Source organism: Centropristis striata, chromosome 1 (assembly GCF_030273125.1).
Source record: "Centropristis striata isolate RG_2023a ecotype Rhode Island chromosome 1, C.striata_1.0, whole genome shotgun sequence".
In the NCBI taxonomy this organism is placed as follows: Eukaryota; Metazoa; Chordata; class Actinopteri; order Perciformes; family Serranidae; genus Centropristis; species Centropristis striata.
The window spans coordinates 34,850,983-34,870,753 of record NC_081517.1 but is presented as its reverse complement, the minus strand read 5'-3'; the positions used below and the strand labels follow the sequence as shown (position 1 = coordinate 34,870,753).

Here is a 19,771-nt window from a genome sequence, read left to right as displayed (position 1 = left end):
GGTGCACTCCATGGTGCGTGGAATATTCAAAACCACTTCCTCTTACCAGTCAGCTCAGAAGTCGTTGTTTAGTGAGAAAAAAAGTCTAGAGATTTACCACATTCATTATAAAACACAAACGCAGTTTTACAAAAAAAATCATTTATTTACACAATTACATTTTGATTTCAATGGCATCGTCTTTATATCTATGACATTAGATGAAGAATAATGTGCAAAAAATTTCATGAATTTCATGACTTTACCCTGCCACGCCAGCAGACACACGCACCCACACACCTACGCACACACACACATACGCACGCACGCACACACACACGCACACACACACACACACACACACACACAGACGTGATTTTATACCAACACATCACTTCCAGTTCCCTAGACTGTTGACCTTTACTGCATGAGATCATACCTGTGGGGCTGCATCAAAAATAGGCTCCCGAGTTATTCTTGGCTGTGTAATCTTATAATGATGAGGCAAAAGCACACCTTTACCTTTTCTTGAGCAAGTGAAGCAATAGTTGTGTGACATCTAAATAGCCCTCTATAACTTAGTGGATATCATGTATTTATGACATGGAAAGTAATGACATAATTACACTGTTGCTTCACTCCCACAAGAAAATAATAGATCAGTTGCAGTTTTAGTGTAAATAGATGCAATTTAGTATATTTATATATCATGGAAATAACCACACTGGCGTCAGAGGCATGGACAGATTACTGAATGGGCAAACCGAGTTTCAGGGGCCTTCCTAGCCTTCTGCAATTAATGTCACTCAAATGGAGACATACTGAGCTCGAAGAGATGCAAAATGGTCACATAAAAAACAGAAAGAGAAACAAAAAAGACTACAAAGAGAACAACTGCAAAGAGACAAAATAATGACACAATGGGACAAAAACACCGAAAAGAGACACAAAATGACTAAAGAGAGAAACAAAATGACCACAAAGGGACACAAAAAGTCCACAAAGACATACAGAAAAGACCACAAAGATACACAACACCACATAAAGACGAATGACTACACAGAAATGCAAAACAACACAACAAAAACAAGCAAATACATTTCAAAGTCTGTGTGTTGCTTTTACTATATATAGAGATTTGAAGGGGCTTTTTGTCTGTGGCCAGTGGCCTTTTTCATTCTGCGTCCAAAGTCGAAGGTGATTTTCACACCCTACACTGATACATCTGAGATATTTACTGGCATGTGTGAAAATTTCACTTTCGACTTGACGCAACATTTGCTCTTTGTTTTTTATACTATCAAGCATGAAACACTGAGTCTTCTGGGAAGGAGAGAGTCTCAGTGTGGCGTCAGCAGCTACTTCGTGTAGCACAGTCTGTGCATGATGCTCCTGTCTGTCTGATGCAGTTAAACACAAACGCTGCCTTTGTTCTGTCGTGGTGCCTGACATGTGCCTGGAGCTTCTGCACTGAACAACCACACCAAACACTAAACTAGAGAAGAATGTCAATCACTTGCACCTACAAACAGCTTACACTCGCAAGTTAATTGAGTGATTATGTTTCGTCGAAGGCAACAGTAACTGTCAGCTGTCACGTACCAGTCTTTCCACGATCCACACACCTCAGTATTTGACAGGCCAAGAGAATCTGTGTCAGCACTCTTTTTTTGTGTACTGTATCTGTGAGTGTGTGTGTGTGTCTGTTAAGAAAGCAGTAAAAGGTAGTGTGTCTATGAAGTAGAGTGACTGTTGTAATGCTTTGAATCTGCTTCACCAAGTGGTGACTTAGAGAAACAGATTTTACAGGTTGCCTGCAGAGTTATATGATTTTACATGATTAGTGATCCAATTATCAGTGGTCCTGAAAACTTTAATGGATACAGCTGCATACCTTTGCTTACTTATTTTTTTACCTGCCAGTCTCTCTAGTGGCACGGAAAGTATTGTTCTTTGGTAACCCATCTGTAATCTGTAAATATGTGCTGAAATATGTACAGTGGTAGAAACACTGTTGGGAGTTGAATCATACACCATTGTGTAATACAATCATGTTCCAATTACTGAGGTTTTGGTTATTCCGTCAACTGGGAGAAGTGGCACTTCTGCATGTTAAAAGTCGTTTTCCATACATAACTGAAACATGTTGGTTTCAGTAGCAGCTCCGTATGACTCAAAGTTGATTCCTGTGGTCGTTCATGTATCAGACTGGACTTCTGTTATCACAGAGGGAAAACCATTCGGGCTATCAAAACACAGCGTCTTAATCCTGAAGTTTCTCTGCAGGAGTTAATCCATCATGTCAGGTGATGATACCAGCAAATGTGTTGATTGGTAGAGGGAGTCCTTTGTTCAAGTATTTGCTCAGTCCTGCATCTTTGTCCTCTCCGGGCTTGGACCTATTGACTTTGGACCTCATGGTTTTCTGGACGCAGTATCCAGGATCAAGACATGGAGAGATCTCGATGCTGCAAAACAAACATATTCAAAATAGAGACATAAGTTTGGGTTGAGTCCAGTTTCATCGAGAATGAAAATCCAAGTGAGAAAGTGATGCAAATCAAGGTTTGGCAAAAACTAACAGAGTGATTAGACACAAATGGTAGGGTTCTACTTTAAATCCCAACACTGCTGGTACCCTAAGAGCCCAATCAGAAAAAGTGAATTCCAGCAGCCTGGGGTGGCTGAAGCTTTTTGCTTACTAATTTTTTGTTGTTGGGCACCTCGTGGTTTTCTGCTCTACGCACCTTGTGTTTTTGCAGTGCCCTTAACGCCTTGAGTTGTAAAATCTTAACCTTGGAGTGGAAAAGCGATCCATTTAAAATAAGCCTTAAACCGAGCATCATCCAGGCCTCCACTTCCTGGACTAGATGTTGGTACTCCCCTTGTTTTTTTATCTTTCTGAGGGTCTCGTGTATCCACACGGATCTTGTTTCCCCATCCAACATACAATTGAATAACAGTCCCTGCAAGTTTATTCTGCCTGTCCATTTTTTAAGCTGTCTAAAAAGGTACAGGTCTGTAAGATTACTTCATAGCAAAATAACAGTTTGGCTAAGGTGGTGGTTACCTAGCAATAATAACAATAATTTCAAAAATGTATCATCAAAAAGTGCTCTCTCTAATCGGGGCCTAAAAAGATCTTAATTAGTTGGAGATCTCTTTGATGTGCCAGTGCTTTGATAACAGTGATTGCTATCAATGGCAATGTTTTCAAACCAATGAAACACTAAACCTCTGTGTGAACTTTACTCAGTGTTGTAGAGATTAAGTGACTAACAGTACAGTTGAGGCTCGACTCTCTTACCTCTGCACATCTCTGTAGGTCCTGCGACAATCCCTGTCCAGTGTCACAGTGAAAGCTCGACTCTCCAAAGTGCGAATCTTAATGTTGGTGGACCGAATCTTTGACTCCTGAGAATTTAAAAATAATAGGATAAAAGGAGTTATTGTGGTGTAAATCATTTCAAGTGCACAAGCTGTTTTTTTAATATAAACAGTCTCTGTAAGATAACACACTAGAAATATTTGAGCCTAGCTTTGTATTGCATCAACTCACCACAGTGCTGTTTTTAGTTTTTATTGGAGTTTCATTCAGTGTCAGCGTCAAACAGTTCAGATCTATGAGATGAAGGCAGAGAAAAAAAAAGCATTAGACAAAGGTAATCATTAAATATTAGGGCTGGGTATGGTTTAAAAATGACCATACCAGGACCAGTCCAAGTTCCATAGAAATTATACTAATACTATAGTGATATATTTCTAGATCTGGCAACAAAAAGATTAAAATTTTGGTCAAACTTTAAAGGTATCACTACCCAGACCTATAACATATTTATTAGGGCCGGGACTTGATGAAAAAAATTAATCTAATTAATTAGAGGCTTTGTAATTAATCAATCGAAATTAATCGCATTTTAATCGCACATAAATATTTGACCTGAGAACAGTGAGAAGTAATTTTTTTCACACGGATTTTTAGTATACCATTGAATAATGACTGAATACATAAGCTTTAGCAACAAAAATATTGTTTATTTTTGTTCAAGTCCAACAGACCAGTGCAATTTTTGCCATTAAGTGTAGCAATAGCATATTTAGAAATATAGTACATTTCAGAAATTCAGGTAGCCTATAGGTAGGTAGACTTTCTGTAAACTATAATACTTTGGTTTTTTAAGTAAAACACAATCCATGCTAGCTACCACACTAGCCGCTAGCTGCTATTTGTTTTGCATTGAGGTGATACTTGAGGCTCGATGTGCTGCGGTGATATGCAAATTCCTTGTTGCATAGCTTGCACACAACCATGCTCAACCATGCACAGCAAGAAAGCCATCAGGAACACTACTGATGCTGCTGAGAAGGCATCAAGATGGCTGTGGATCAAGAGGGGTGATCCGTGGGCCATACAAGCTACCTAGACACAAGCCGGGGACTGATCATCCTCGGCTGGGTCACCTGGGCGAGGGTGTCTGATGTTGAAAGACCCGAAACACCCCATGACCCCAGGTTACATCAGTGATGATGTGTCTAGGTTGCACCAGGAGGTGTATAATAAACCGAGGCTCGATGCGCTGCGGTGATATGCAAATTCCTTGTTGCACAGCTTGCACACAACCATGCTCTTATCAACGCTTCCATCCTCATGAACGCTAGTTGGTGCTCCAGTATAATCGGTCCGCCTGAAACTCATCCAGTGAGAAACGTTCCGCGGTGCAAAAATAAGTGCGATTAAAATGCGTCAATTTTTTTTGTTAAAGTCCCGGCCCTAATATGTATATATTTTTCAAAAACATACAGTGGGTGTGAGTGTGAAACACTGAATGTGTTTGAGATAATACTGCACCTTCTGCTTCATTGGAGGGAATAGCATTGATCTGAGCGCCTGTCGTCCTTACTGAGACTCCCTTGTCAATGTCTCGGCCACTTAATGTCACCTGCGGACACACACACACACACACACACACACACACACACACACACATACACAAATACACAAATACACATTAAAATACACACACAAAGAAAACATGCACACAAGGAACACAACCTAAAATAGATATTTCCTACAGTAATTGATAAGGCATGTAGTTCCCATGGCAGTAATCTAATTATAATATAATAAGTATATTATAAGTATAATAATTGGATAATAAAAAGGCAACTTACCTTTCTGTAATTCATCGAGACAACAGCTCCGCATAACTCCCCTGAGCTTTTCTTCGGCTTTTCTGTTTGAGAGACAGGCATGTTGTTTAACTAGATGGAGGCAGGCAGGTGTGCACAAAAATCAAAGAAAACATTAAGAAAGTAATACACACGTAAACCTAATTCACCTCTAATTGATGCTGAGATCTGTCTGAACTCCGGAAACTCCATTTCTAGATGGGTAAGAAACACATCTTCCACGGGTTCCTTTGTCTGGCTGGTGAATGTGATCTATTGGAAAACAAACAACTCTTGAAAACCCAAAAAATATTTGAAAAATGTGAAAAGCTTTTTAGTTCAGTAAATGGTTCAGATTGGAGAGTATAATTTATCCCTCAAAAACAAAGAATTACGCATAAAATGTATAATATTACCTTAACAAAGTAGATAGTGAAGTAGACCGGCTGCTGGCCGGTACGCACATAGTAGGAAATGACATCAGACACAAAGGGCTCTTTTGGCCTCCCTGGGTTCATCTGTTGCTGGAGAGAATTAAAGTCATGTAAAATGAACCTTCCTGCCTGCAGGATATTTAAACCACATATACATTCGGTCAAATTTGGGTTATATCAAGTTAATCTAATGAGTCACTAAAAGGTCAACAGCTGCATTCAGGGAACACATGGTAATTTACTTATAGTAACTTAACTTAACCATCAACCTAAAGTTACTTTATATTAATGGTTTTAAATATGAACTTTATTTAATCTTTTGTGTGCCATCTAAATAAATACTCAATTTAAACCACAACTATTTGGTTTGAATATGAGAAAAATACAATTTAATTTATTCTAGTTGAGGCTTTAGAGATTATAAGGGACAGGAAGGATTTATTCATAAAGAGAAAACACCTGAAGCAATGCTTCTCTTAGACTGCTATACCGCTGACATATTAATGAATTAAATTACATTTTTTTTGTTTCGATGCTCCATTTTTTTCCAATTTCAAAGTTATTCTCTTTCTGTTTAAGGCTTCAGGGGTCAGTGCATTGTCAAGATGTGTTTGAGTTAAGCTCCCATTAGCTGTGGTTTCATTGGTATCTTCACTGTGTTTTTGGTGATGTTACACAACTTCCTGTGTTTCAACTTGTGCACTAAACAGTTAACACTTAATCAGATGCTGTAATGTGTCTTTAAATCATTCAGACAGGACAAGCTACGACACATTGAAATAGAAAATGTAAGAGTATTCAAAGAGAACTGAGTGTCCCGGGTTCTTCCCTCTCACAATGCTTTATCCAATGTAGACTTGCTGTGAAAAAAATAGTATTTTTCATTAAATTTCAAAAGAAATTATCATACCATTTTTGCCAGTTTGGGGATCATGCAGCCCAAACTGTTGATGTTAGAGTTGTACCACGGGTCCACCATGCTCAAGTAGGAACCAAGATTGCAGAGATTCTCCTTCGATTGATGGAGGTTTTCCTAGAAAAAAAAGGAACATGAAAGGGGAACCAAAAATTCATTAAATTTGGCAAGTAAACCAGGGACCATTTGCCAGTTTTACAGAAACATATGTATAATTTATTTTCGCACATTCTTTCTATTTCATTTTCATTACCCATACTTTCTTGTTAATGTACAGAAGATTTATATTAATGTATAGAAGATAGTTTTGAAGTGAGCTAAATTATATCACTCACTATTCAGCATTTTTTTGCATTATTATTTAAAATAAACACACAATGAGAACATTGTAGTGAGTGTTTCGATTAGATCTTCTGTTGAGACAGAAGCCATTCGTCTTGTTATCTCTAGAGCTGTGTTTGACTTTCACACAATAAAAGTCTGATTGTGTGTTTACAAGAGGAAGTGGCCTTACCTTGATAGAGGAGATGGAATTTGTGGCCCTGCAAACAGGGATGTAGTAAAACTGGAGGTTGACTTTCATTGTAAGAAAAAGCCTCCGTGCTTCCCTTTTCCTGGAAAAAAAAGTCAGAGATTCGTGAGAAGCATAAAGCGTGTGCATGCTTGACTGAGCAGTAAGATGGTTTCAGATTTCAACATATGACGCAAGTTGGCATTAGCAATAGAAGAAGTACTTACCAATCATGACAAAGTAGTGATTTAATAGTCTCCAGTACCGCTCAAATTGTATAAGTTGGTGCTTTAATGCCAGTGTTAGCTTTCATACACCATATAAGGAAATAAGTGTGATTTAGGACTGGATGTGATCATGCCACATCTAGCCTCCTATTACTATGACAATTTTTCCCCCAATACATTAGAGGCATCCTTGTTCCGATCAAAACGGAATAAATCAACAGCAATTAACAACAAGCGAATATTTTTGTCCCAAAATATTTCTTAATCTAGAGTATATACTTTTCTTGTATTAAAAAACTCAACTCCGTAATATTGTTTACAGTTGTTTCAAGGAAAACATGTCTTCATTATTATCCATAAACAGCAGCAAGGTTGTTTGTATTTTTATCATCCGTTTATGCTGTATTTATTATATTTACATCGTTTTACCTAGTAGTCAGACAGCCCGGTTTAGGTTTACACAAAAAGAATTTAAGTTGTTGCTTCTCCAAAACCACCAGACTCCTTTGAAAAAAAACCAATAAGTTGAAGAGTAAGAGTTGCCGGTATATTGCTGCCTAGATCACTTTTTGTGTGTTTGTGCTACTGGGTGACTTTGGTGAATTGCTTAAATACGGCTGTCTGATGACAAGGTAAAGTGGTGGAAATTTTCATATACCATACACCTAAAATATCTGTTTCTGCTGCCCCAGTCCACAGCAACTCTTCATCATCTTGTGTTTGCATCTTGTGATATGATGAGTCCCTCACCTGAAGAAGTAGTAGGCCTTGGCCATGCGGCCCAGTACCCTGTCATCTCCCATGACGACTATCCTGGCAGTAAAGTGTCTCTGCTGCTTGGGGAATGGGGTCTGCATTGCGCTGCTTCCTGCCCGCCTCTGTAGAGTAGCCCCTTTACTCCCTCCCCTCCCTCCTCCAAGGCTTGCATGTTCCTCCAGGGTCTCCTGCATCAGCACCATATTGTCCTTCACAGATGGTTTCATCTTGATGCCTCCGCGCCGTGACAGCCTCATGGACTCTTGCTCACTGGGTGAGAGAGAAGGTTTACTGTCATAAGTAAATGGTGTAAGGCTTTGAAACCAAAACAAGTGATGCAACAAGTCTCATGATGAGCAGCACGGATGTTCTCTTGAAACCTTCTATAAGAGTTTCTTTGAACCAAAATCAAGTGACGCCTCCAATTTGAAAAAGCAGGCGGTTTTATGTTCTAATCAACCACCAGATTCCAGTGACAAAAACGGGTAAATTTAGCATGCACAATACAGGAGAAGATAATCTACCACTGTCTCAATCATTTAGTTTGTTTTTGTTACTGTTTGACTTTGGTGAATCCAAATTAACCATAAGTCAAACTAGAATGCAAACAAACTAACCAATTGAAGCAGGAGTAGCTTAGCAACTTCCTTATTCTGAGAGGAATAATTACTATTTTTGTCAATGGAGTCTGGTGGCTTTGAAGAAAGCACAGATAACAGCTTCACTTCCCACATTATAAACTTATACTGGGCTTTCTGACGACATGGCCGACAAGTACAGCCACATTTCAATAAATCCAAACTATCTCTTCAATGCTAACAAACAGTTACTTGATTTACCTTTTGCATTGTTCCCATGATGAACTCATGCTGGCAGTGTCCAGAGATGATGATGGGGAGGGATCAGCGCCAGGGGGCAGGTCTCTTTCGATGCCACTGTCGTTGGACATAACAGAGAAGCGACTCATCTCTGCCGGCATCAAGTCGATTGGCGACTCACCCAGCTCAAAGTCCTCCTGCTCCTGGCAGAGGGAGAACTGCTCCGACATGGAGCTGGATCGAAACCACTTGGCCAGCTCTCGCCCTGTCAACATTAAAACATTTATCATTAATATGCAATTTAGACACTCACATGGAGCAAGAAAGTGCAAACCACAGCACAGAACAATAGTTTCAATAATAGATTCAGCTGCTCTCTCTGTGTTAATTCACTGACAGCTGTCACATTTCATCTCACCTTAGCCTCAGTTGAACCCTATATCTAGACCGCAAACAACACATGAGCTTTGCGCTGCTGCATTCAACTGGCTATACCTGTTGCATCTGGTCCGAGCATTTCATAGCATCAAGCAGTACAGCAGTAGCCAAACTTTTTGTGCAGTGTGCAGGTTTTCTCTAATAAGCACATTGAGTGAGACACGAAACCTGCACAGAGCTAGTGCAGATAGTTGCATGGATAAAGATGAGAAAGTATCTGTTGGTTGACACGTGCAAGTAAAAAAGGGTGACATGCTTGGTTTCTGAAGACTCGTCATATACAGATCAGAGACATGAGTTTTCTGCTATGTGAAACTGTTCAGTTAGAGAACTGCAGGGTACACATGCAGAAAACTATAATTCATCCAATGGTTAAAAAAAAAACCTCTGGGTGTCACACTGAAACCCATCTTCATTGCTTCCATCTAAGGAGTCTATTCACAAGTGCGTACACATTTGGTCAGTGCCGACCTTGTGACCTACCCTCAATTTAATGCTTCATATGCAGCAGTGCACACAGTCCACAGGCAATAATGGCCGTGCTTTATTTAGAGTGAACAATGTAAACTATTATACAGAAATCTTATTTACAATATTAAGCATGACAGGACATATCCTCTTCATTTAAAAACCAAATGAAGCTTTCATAGCTTCAACCATACTTTTTCACACAATTAATTTCACATTCATGTTTTAATTCAAAACTGTTAAATCAGTTTGTTACATTAAGAAATGTCAGCTCTGATAGACATGGAGGAACAATCTATTTGCACACTGTGACACAGCCTGTTCAAGGAAAGAATAGTGCGCTTTCATTACACCTCGCTGTTGTGTAAAGGTTACGAAGATGGAATTGGGCACATATTAGTTCTGCCTCTGAATTGGCTGCGGATGTAGTAAATGGGCTGCAACAGATACAAGGCCATCGTCTGTGTAAAAGGGACAGCTAGCAAAACAGAATACACACAGTCTAGTGATCGCAAGTCAGAATGCAGACTGCCATTGGCTACATTTCTCACCAGGAGTTCTCCCTCCCTTTCCTATATCTCTGTTATCTTTTTTTTGCCTAAGGAATCCACTGAAACCAACCCTGGTATCTTGCACCTTTGCTGCATTCTGGGCTTAGAACCCCCTCTCTCTCCTCTCTATACTGTCACTATCACAGCATAAAAATGCCTAAAGGATTTAAAATAAATAAAATCACACACTGGTGCATTATGCCTAGTGTGAAAAAGCAAAGCCTGCATAAAAACTGAACTTCATTCCACCAATATTGCGGAATCTCCATTCAAAAGAGGCTTGTGACTTTTAATTGCTGTAATAAGCCTTTTAAGCATGTTCACCCTTTTTAATGAACTTTCAGTTCATTCAGAGTCTTAAGAAGTTGGACTGTGTTTATCATTGTGCTCTGCGTTTCATTACTCAATTACTGGAAATCGTACACATCATTGTACTCCGTATGCCTGAAATGCCATCTTTGTATGTTCGCAGGCAGTCTCATTGGTTAGTTTTTATCTATAAATGTATTCTTAGGCTGCTTCCCTCTTACCTGTGTACATACATGTGTCGAAACCAAACTAAACATGGTCTATGCTCAGAAAATATTGTACAGATGCTGGTGCCAAGAGTGAGAACTGAGTTAGGTCAGAGAGCTTTTAGTTACTCTGCCCCTTTATCATGGAACAATCTGCAAAATGAATTGAAATTGTCTGAATTGATCCCAATCGGTGAATTTAAATCGATTCTAAAGGATAAAGAAATAATTTATCTTGGTCAGTGTGACTGCTCCATATAAGTCTCTACTGAAGCTCCTTCAGTGTTGTTGTGATGGCTGTACACACACACACACAATCACAATCTCTCTGAAGAATCTCATCATTTTCTAGTTGTTTATGTTAACTGTGTTTAAATGTTGTAACTTGTTGGCCAGGTCTCTCTTGGAAAAGAGATTTTTTTAATCTCAATGAGACTTTTACCTAGTTAAATAAAGGAAATATACACTTCAGTTTTTAGTAAATAAATCCAGTTTCAGCTGACTGGTTAACAACTTCCTATAGACCCCCCACAGTTTCCAGAGCCACTCACAGATATCCAGATCATCCGTCCAGAGGTGGAAGCTCATCTCTGGGTTAGGAAGAGGGCAGTCACACAGTCGTCCCCTGGACAATGGCTCTGCAACACACACACACACACACACACACACACACACACACACACACACACACACACACACACACACACACACACACACACACACACACACACACACACACACACACACACACACACACACATTGAGGAAAGGAGATAGGAAGAAACCAAAACTGTCACAATGACACTCAAAACAAAACACCTCGCCACCCACACAACTTCCTCTCTGTGAACACTGCTGTCTATCTCTCAGTCTCCCAGCTGGGATGAGAGCAGGTTCATCGCACGGGTCACTGGCATGATAACAGTGGAAAAAAAGAGTGGATGTAGTGGAAATAGATATCCGGAATTTTTTAAAAATACAGACAACTGACTCAAATGATTTGGCCATGGAGGAAACTGTTTGAGGCAAGGTCATATGTTTGATCTCAGGAACAGCCGGCGGGTGTGTGAAGCCCTTGCGCACACATAAAACATGTCCATCACTGACAATGTGTGCTCGAGCAGAACACTGAACGCCACTGTGCTGGCTTACATTGCAATGGTTCAGTTATAATTAGTAGGAACCTTAGAAAAATGTGAAGAGAGTCATGAGATAAATCCCTTTCCAATGAATTTTGACACGTTTCACTGATAATAGCTGCAATTCTTACGACACATTTTTGAGCAAGTGAGAGCCCTGCATGACTCACAAATTTATGAGCAAATTTCAAGGAACAATAATTTATTGATCAATTCTGTAATATAGTCATCCTTTTTGATTTGTGTCTAACCGATGCAATTGGAGCTCATTCCCAACTTCTCACATACAGACACTTAACGTCAGGAGCCCTTGGCATCAAATTTTAACCTCTTCTACTCCACTGTTCTGCATTAGAAATATTACATTACTTTTTGCTTCAAACTGCATGGTATTAGCATAAAGTGGGCATGTCTATAAAGGGGAGACCCATAGTCAAAGGACCCCTTGGGTTTTTCCCCATGCCAAAACTTATTTAGCCCCCTTTTCAACAAGTTACCATGGTTGGTACCACTGGATTCCTTGGGTCTTCAAGTTGCTTATATCAGTATTTAAACAGTAGATTGTTTCATTAGTTAATATCAAGATTGCCAGAACTTCATCTAACACAGTAACACCCTCTTCTCGTCTCTTGCTGCTTCCTTTTTTCCATTTGACTCCAGTTTGTTACGTAACCAGATGTGACCACGGTTCTCTCTTCTTCAACGATGTTAAGCAACACCAATAAGATGATGTATGCTGAAGATAAAGCAGCTGTGCCTCAGAAAAAGAGCAACCTACTCTGCAATAAAAAACAGTTCGGAGAACCTCTTGGCTTTGTTGCATTTCCTCTCACCTGAGTCTGTGTCTGTGACGATCTTGTTGTACAGCTTCTTCAGACGGCTCCTCAGCGCTCCACCCTCCCCTCTGCCGCCCTCCTCTGCGCTCTGTTCCAGAGCCGCCAACACTTCCTGAAAGTGCGACTCAACGTCTTGACCCATGTCCTGTCCAAAAACACACAAACACATGCGGGTGAACACACATGCACACAGGAAGATAAACACATACAGACTGTATTAATAGCAAATAGGTGAGGAGTCAGTTGCACGCGTGTGTGTCAGCCCTTGTGTGTGTCCTGCTGAGGTGTTACTTTAGGATCAGTGCCAGGAGACACTTCCACCATGCAGCTCTAAGACAAAGACCTTCATTCCGGAAGTTTCATATAATACGTACATATGAGGCAGGAACTCTCCAACTATTTTTAAGTCTATCTTTTAAACATGATGTTGTAAACCAAAAACGTGGCTGACAACATCATCTTCTACTAATGCTACTCTCAAACTCGAGAGTCATTCTGGTAAGTGCTTAGAAACACTTCAAATCTCCCAACATGCTTTACATGTAGTGTCCATGGAGGTTGAAGTCATTCACTCCTATTTGAATGGCAACAGTCAGCAATTCAGTATGCATTCATAGCTAAAAGTATACAGAGATGTTGTGAAATCAACTGAACAAGCAGATTCTGTTAGAAGTTTTGACACACCGGAGATGAGATAAAAAGAGAGAAGAGAAAGTCTTTCTAAGCATCTGCGGAGTGCAAACAAACCAAGTACAGCAAATCAGCTCACAAAAAAGCCTTCTGTTTTTGACACACACACACACACACACACACACACATATATATATATAGGGTAAAAAGGCTGGCTCAACATTAGGTTTAAGTTTTGAGAGTTTATATATATATAGGCTATATGTTTCAGGAAATTTGATTCAATTTCCAGCTATTTTTCAACATCCACCCAGCACTGATCCATTACATTGTATAGACTATACTTTTTTTAAAATATTCAGCTGTTTTGCTCCTAGTATTGCAGATCTTTACATTTACAGCAGCCACCAGTTCCAGTTGGTGCTGGAAGGAGGTAAAACATAACAAAGTAAAGTCAGCGCATTTCTTGTGTGAAGCTTGCAGCTCAAAGCCAGACCAATCAATGAGCTAGGGCTGCAGCAAATGGTTATCTAATTATCGATTAATCTGCAGATTATTTCTCAATTAATCAATTAATTGTTTTATGAAAATGTTTCCTCCTAGTTTGTTAAAGTTCAAGATTATTCTTAGTCCAATGCTAAAAGATTTTCAGTTTAAAATGATATTACACAAAGAAAGCAGGATTCTCCATATCGGAGGCTGAATAACAGCATTTTTTAGCATGGAAAAAGGACTTTAATGATGAGTCGATTACAGTTGGCAATTATTTCTCTGTTGATGATCTAATCAATTAGTTGACTATGTGTTTCAGCTCTACAGTGACCTGAATGACGTTTTCAGCTTGCAAGGTCTACTTGCTTCCTCAGACAGTCAGAAAATGAATTTTAATAATAATTATAATAATAATAATAATATATATATAAGTTAAGCAGAGCAAACGTTGAATGTTGTGTTTGCAAATCGCATGGGAATATCCTACTCAGTGTGCCCTGAAGTAAATATGTAAACAGTTAAACACTATCTAGATAAGAGAAAGTGGAAATAAGAACACGGAAAGGTTTATCAGAAAGCAAAACAAGCCAGTCAAACAATGACAAGGCAATTGAGCACAACCAAACCTTACTGTGTGGTTCCACTGACCTTGAGAGCTCGAGCCAGTTTGGGCCCGTCGCACTGCTCTGCCCCTAAAGCAGCCTGGATTGAGTGTTGGACCACACTACACATGTGATCTAAAGGACTTAGCAATCCATCTGAAGATGAGGTGGACGCCTCAATGCCCCCAAACAGGACTTCTCCCATAGAACTAGAGAAGACGTCTGGGTCAGCCAGTACAAAGACCCTGCAGGGATTCACATGGCAGACATGAGTGATGGACAGGGAAAGCCTGGCAACATGCAGCAGTAAAAGAAAAGAAAACAAGCTTTTGTATATCTTCAGTTCCCCAAGGCTTATATTGTATGTGATTCATTTTTTATTTATGACTCACCTCTCCTGAATGGGATAGTGCTCATTTTTTAGTCTCTGCTCAGCTGTGACCATCCTCTGGTACATCAGACCTGCGGATCAAACAGGCATTTAATCATAGTATGTGGCTCCAAATCCTCACACAGATTGACTGATTCATGCTTGATGAACGGCTCATTCATTTAACATCATAGTAACCATAATCTGATATTTTTTGGAGTGATGAACCTTTGCCTTGCAGGCAAGAGACTATAATAAGCAGTGTTTAGCGAGAAATCTGCTCATCTGGTCTGACTGGCTGCTAAAGTCTGCAGTGTTGGCTCGTGTCCGTCAGTCAGTTTATTTGATACATCTCTGGCATCTGCTGGGAAATGCATTGATTTATGTAAAGGAATGTGAAAACGCCAGGTGATAAATCGAGGTATACAAATATAATAGAATACAGCCTATTGTAGTCAATTTCTTTCTGTATTTACGCAGTAATAAGACAGGGGATGGACAAACAATTCGCCCATTACAAAAGTTAGTAACTCAGACATGCATTTCATAAACTTCTGTAGAAGTGGAGGTAATCATTTCGGTACTGTGGGCCGCTTCTGCAAAATGCATATAGCTGAACAGCATAGTTATAATGCATATTTGATAAATTACTATATAAAAACTGTCAAAAAAATGACAATGGCTATAATAAGTGTTGACTTCGTTTAAGGACATGATGACACTAGTTTAGCAGCTGGAGCTTCTCCAAGCAGGTTGTTCTGAAGCCCTAAAGGAAAAAACCAATCACCTCTTGTTATTGAGTATTGAGTGAGTATATTAAGTGACTGAGAGTTGAGTAATACCTGGAATGAAGCGCTCAGTTTTGATCTGTCTTGTGTAGCTGAGGCCTACGGTGCAGTAGGGATGAGGGTAGGTCAGGAGTCTTTTGCAAAAGTCATACACACGCTTGTACAGCTCATCTGGAATGTAGGCTGTCTGGAATAGCAACACACACACACACACACACACATACGTACACACACATGTTGCAATTGGCCTTCAGGTGTCCACTTCCTTGTTTGCATTTCTTCAGAAAATAAAAAACAATTCCTCCTTCTGGTGGTACTTTTTTTGCAGAAATTCCCTACATAGCATGCTTTAAAAACAATGTGCAATCAGCCTTAAAAATGACCTGTAAAATCCCCAAAGATGGACTAGAAGAACTGAAGGGAGTATATTATAGTATAATATTACATAAACTATCTACTCAGTATGGCTCTGGAAACTGACTAAATAAGAATCCCTTTACATATCCAATCAGTGTTAAAAAAAGTATGGACAAGCAGGTCTGGGACAGCTTTTCACAGTGCAGCAATGTGTAAGGAAACTGTACCTGAATGATGGCATACATCAGTGTGTGCAGCAGAGGGATGATGCATCTGCGAGAGTCCCATCTCTCAGCCTGCAGAGAAAAAACACACTGTCAGAGCTCCACTCTAACTCCTCCACTGATGAGAGACTGAGGACTGCACATTGCTACTAGAGCTGAAACAATTAGTTGATAAATTGATTGACTGATCAACAGAAAAATAATCAGCTTCTTAGAAGAAAAGATTTTGAAGAGTTTGTGTGTTCATAATTCAAAAATGGCACAGTAGACTATTTCCATATTGGCTGTCCTGCATGCTTGTCAGGTTAAGGGGGGTGGGCTTATCTATACACAAAACCGGCGATAGTTTGAATGTGGAAAATGTGTGTGGGACCAGATTTGCTGATGTAATGAGTCAGCATCAAATTTTACCCTTTGCCCCTACAAAGTTCCGTGAAGTATTCCTTTAAAGTTGGAGTTTAAAAGTGTCAGCAGTGCCAGTGCTGAGATCAAGTACCTTTTCCAGTTCTTTTATCAGCACCCACACCAGAGATAAGCTGTTTGCAGGATTGTTTTGAACCTTCTTGTGAAGCGTCCATCTCAGCATGCCTGCACAAACAGATAAACACATAAGCCATTAACAGATAAAAGATTTCCATACGCAAAACACATAACACAAACTTGCTGAATGTGTCACACATTTCTCCATTACAGTGCTCATCCAAAATATGCCTGATGACTAACAACTGAACAGCCCTCATACTGCTGACACAGCTAAATGTTCCACAGCGTGATTAACACTGGCAGGCTGGCTTTGGTAAATATCTATTCAGAGTGGTTTATGGGGTGGAACTGCTTTGGAGACAGAAAAACACAGTAACAAATGAAGTCTTCAGCAACGATTTAAGTCAGTGGAATCCACATGTCCAGATATATTAATTGTGAATGTGGAATCTTTATGTACATGATAAAGTTGCTTTCATGCTGTTGCCATTTTTTGAAAACTCTGTAAAGACCCAGTGATGTAATCAGGTGTTGCATGTAAGACTTTATATACATGTGAGCAGAGCACAACCAACAGCGAAGACAGGTAAAACCACAGCATCGCTCTTAATACTTTTATTGAGTGTGCTGTAGCAGATCTGTTGTACCTTTGTTGAAACAGTCTGGTGCCTGCTGGTTCTCTCTGGGCAGCACAGCCTGGATGCTGCGGTAGAGCTCTGGCTCTGGAACTGTGGGTGAGCAGCCGCCTAATAATAAAAAGAAGATGAGTGTTTAAGTCTGAATATGAAAAAGTTTTGCTTAAGAAGTTAATAAACCAGCCATAAAAACACCAAAATAAATGTAAAGCCAGCAACATGTCACCAAATGTCTGTCAATGTACCTCATGCATGCATCCAAAAGAAATATTAATTTTGCACATTTTTGCACATGTGTTGTACATACCTGTTGGCTCCATGCTGCGCACACTGCTTGAGCTATCCCAGGGGGCCTTGTTTGTCATGTCTCCAATGCATTGTGGGTCTATCAACTGTAATCAGCAAGACGACATGGACAGGAACGGTCACGTCTGAGGTCATTCAGTGGGTGGAAAGCCTGCCTGACTTGTGGTAACTGACAGTAAATGTGGGTAAGCGATGACTATTTCCTTTTTCTATCTGCTTCCTGACAGCAGGGGTGTAAAATTATACTGATACACTGAATGAAGCTATTTAAAAAGTTTCTCTGTTCACACGAGGGCTGACAAGAATCTCTACCTGTTGCTAGGTTTGCATCTGTGTGTGGAGTTTATTGTGTTTAGTTAACATTTATTCCAGCATTGTTACTGCTGAAGGGTTAAATCCAAAGTTTAATGTTTAAAGTTTACCCACATAAACGTCACCTACACATACAACACACCTACCAACAGACACTCATGGTTAACAGGTGACAGAAGGTGCAGGGGTCCCACACTTTCCCTCCTCAACTATGAATAATTTCAACTCTCAAGCCACTAACTTCAGCTCAGGTCCCACGCAGGTTTATGAGTCACCTCTCAAACCTCCACAACACTAAATTCATAGTGGAATTCGGTCAAATCTACCATACCAACAATCTCACATGTTTGGTTTCAGATTGCTTAATGATAAAATAAATATATATAACTTAATTAAACCGTCAAAGCCACAACAAACAAAGTGCTAATTGCCCCAGGAAACTGCATTTCCTGCAGCGTTTATACACACAGAGACTACTTCTTGTAAATGCAAAGACTGCTGGAGGAGACTTTCATGCTTTTTGGGCAAATTCTTAAAAAAAACTCTACTTCACTTATTTCACTTCATGTAATTGTTGTGTGTTCTGCATGAAGTTTTATAGCCGTGTCGAAAGACAAATTTCTGCTCTGTTGAACAGACAATAAAGATATATTCTATTCTACTCTACTCCGCTCTCAACATACTGCCCATAAATCATCTTTATATGGGTGCTTTGACACAAATAGAGAGCTCACAAGGCAGATCATAAACGTAGGGTAAAAACAACAACAACAGACGTATCATAAGAGACCACAGTCAGGCAGAAACCGAATGCTTTCACTTCATGAAAATTGTTACTTCTTAGCCATCAATTCACTTAAATCGAAATGTCAAAATATTATATTATCTATGGCATCACACGAGGCAGCAAAACTACCTAGACCACCCTCATCTATTTCCCTATTGCTAATGTTTACCAGTCAAATCACAACAGGTGTAAAGTACAGATAATATTAAATAAGCTTACCCCGCTGTGTACAGGCACGGACCAAACATTCCTGCAGGTCTTTTGACATCCACACACATACGATCTCTGTACTGAAACTAACGAGTGTGTGATACAGAGAGCGAGAGCAAGTCACGGAGGCGAGTGAGGACAGCGACTCATGCTGAGTATATTTCCTCCTGTGAGAGGGTATGAGGTAGTGATAGCGGATAATCTACTGTGTGAGTGTGTGTGTGTGTGTGTGTGTCAGCAGAGTTGAGGAGGGAGGAGGAGAGAAGAGGGAGGGGGAGAGAGAGTGTGTGTGTGCAGGTGTTGCAGTATGTCAAAGAGTCATAACCTGTTTGAGTTCTGTTTAGTCGGCTCATGGAGAAATGTTTTTGGAATAGTTTCTATTTCTGGACTTCTGACTAACAACATCTTTATCTCGCTTGTGTCGACATTCTTCCTATTTTCCCTCAGACAAACACACACACACACACACACACACACACACACACACACACACAGAGCACTGGGGGTCATTACACAGGCTTCATGTACAATAAAAGGATTTTGTGTGAAGGATTAACCTTGATCCCTCGAAGAAAAGCAGAGCTTTCATAAACAGCAAGTTAACAACGCTGCCTCAGCAGCTGAACGCTGCTTGTTTGACCACAAGTTTCCGGTTGTCTCTCTGTCTTTCTTTCTCTCTCCCCCCCATCTCTGTATTTACATTTTCTCTCCTCTATCTGGGGTCTGTGAAGCACATGACATCTAGAAAAAGCTCTTTCTTGTATCTTGCACACAGACACAAAAACAAACCTGACCTGTACTGATATACAGTACGAATA

General features: G+C 39.9%; 1 protein-coding gene across 2 annotated transcripts; it reads right to left on the bottom strand.

Moving 5' to 3' along the window:
• Nucleotides 1–137: 137 nt before the first annotated feature.
• On the bottom strand, nt 138–19,064 carry LOC131980057 (phosphoinositide 3-kinase regulatory subunit 6). Of its 2 annotated transcripts, XM_059344551.1 has the most exons (21): nt 18,963–19,064; nt 17,646–17,730; nt 17,351–17,449; nt 16,717–16,808; nt 16,224–16,292; nt 15,694–15,826; nt 14,874–14,943; nt 14,528–14,726; nt 12,755–12,902; nt 11,334–11,420; nt 8,832–9,075; nt 7,987–8,262; nt 7,013–7,112; nt 6,493–6,615; nt 5,565–5,672; nt 5,319–5,421; nt 5,152–5,213; nt 4,829–4,919; nt 3,539–3,600; nt 3,287–3,393; nt 138–2,447 (listed from the first exon to the last, which is right to left on the bottom strand). In XM_059344551.1, exons 2-21 carry the CDS (start codon nt 17,701–17,703, stop codon nt 2,282–2,284), a joined length of 2,397 nt encoding a protein of 798 aa, XP_059200534.1. In that variant the 5' UTR covers nt 17,704–17,730; nt 18,963–19,064; the 3' UTR covers nt 138–2,281. The 2 variants fall into 2 exon arrangements, with proteins under 2 accessions (XP_059200534.1, XP_059201221.1); XM_059345238.1 differs by lacking the exon at nt 18,963–19,064 and having other exon boundaries at nt 5,565–5,666; nt 17,646–17,801.
• Nucleotides 19,065–19,771: the final 707 nt, after the last annotated feature.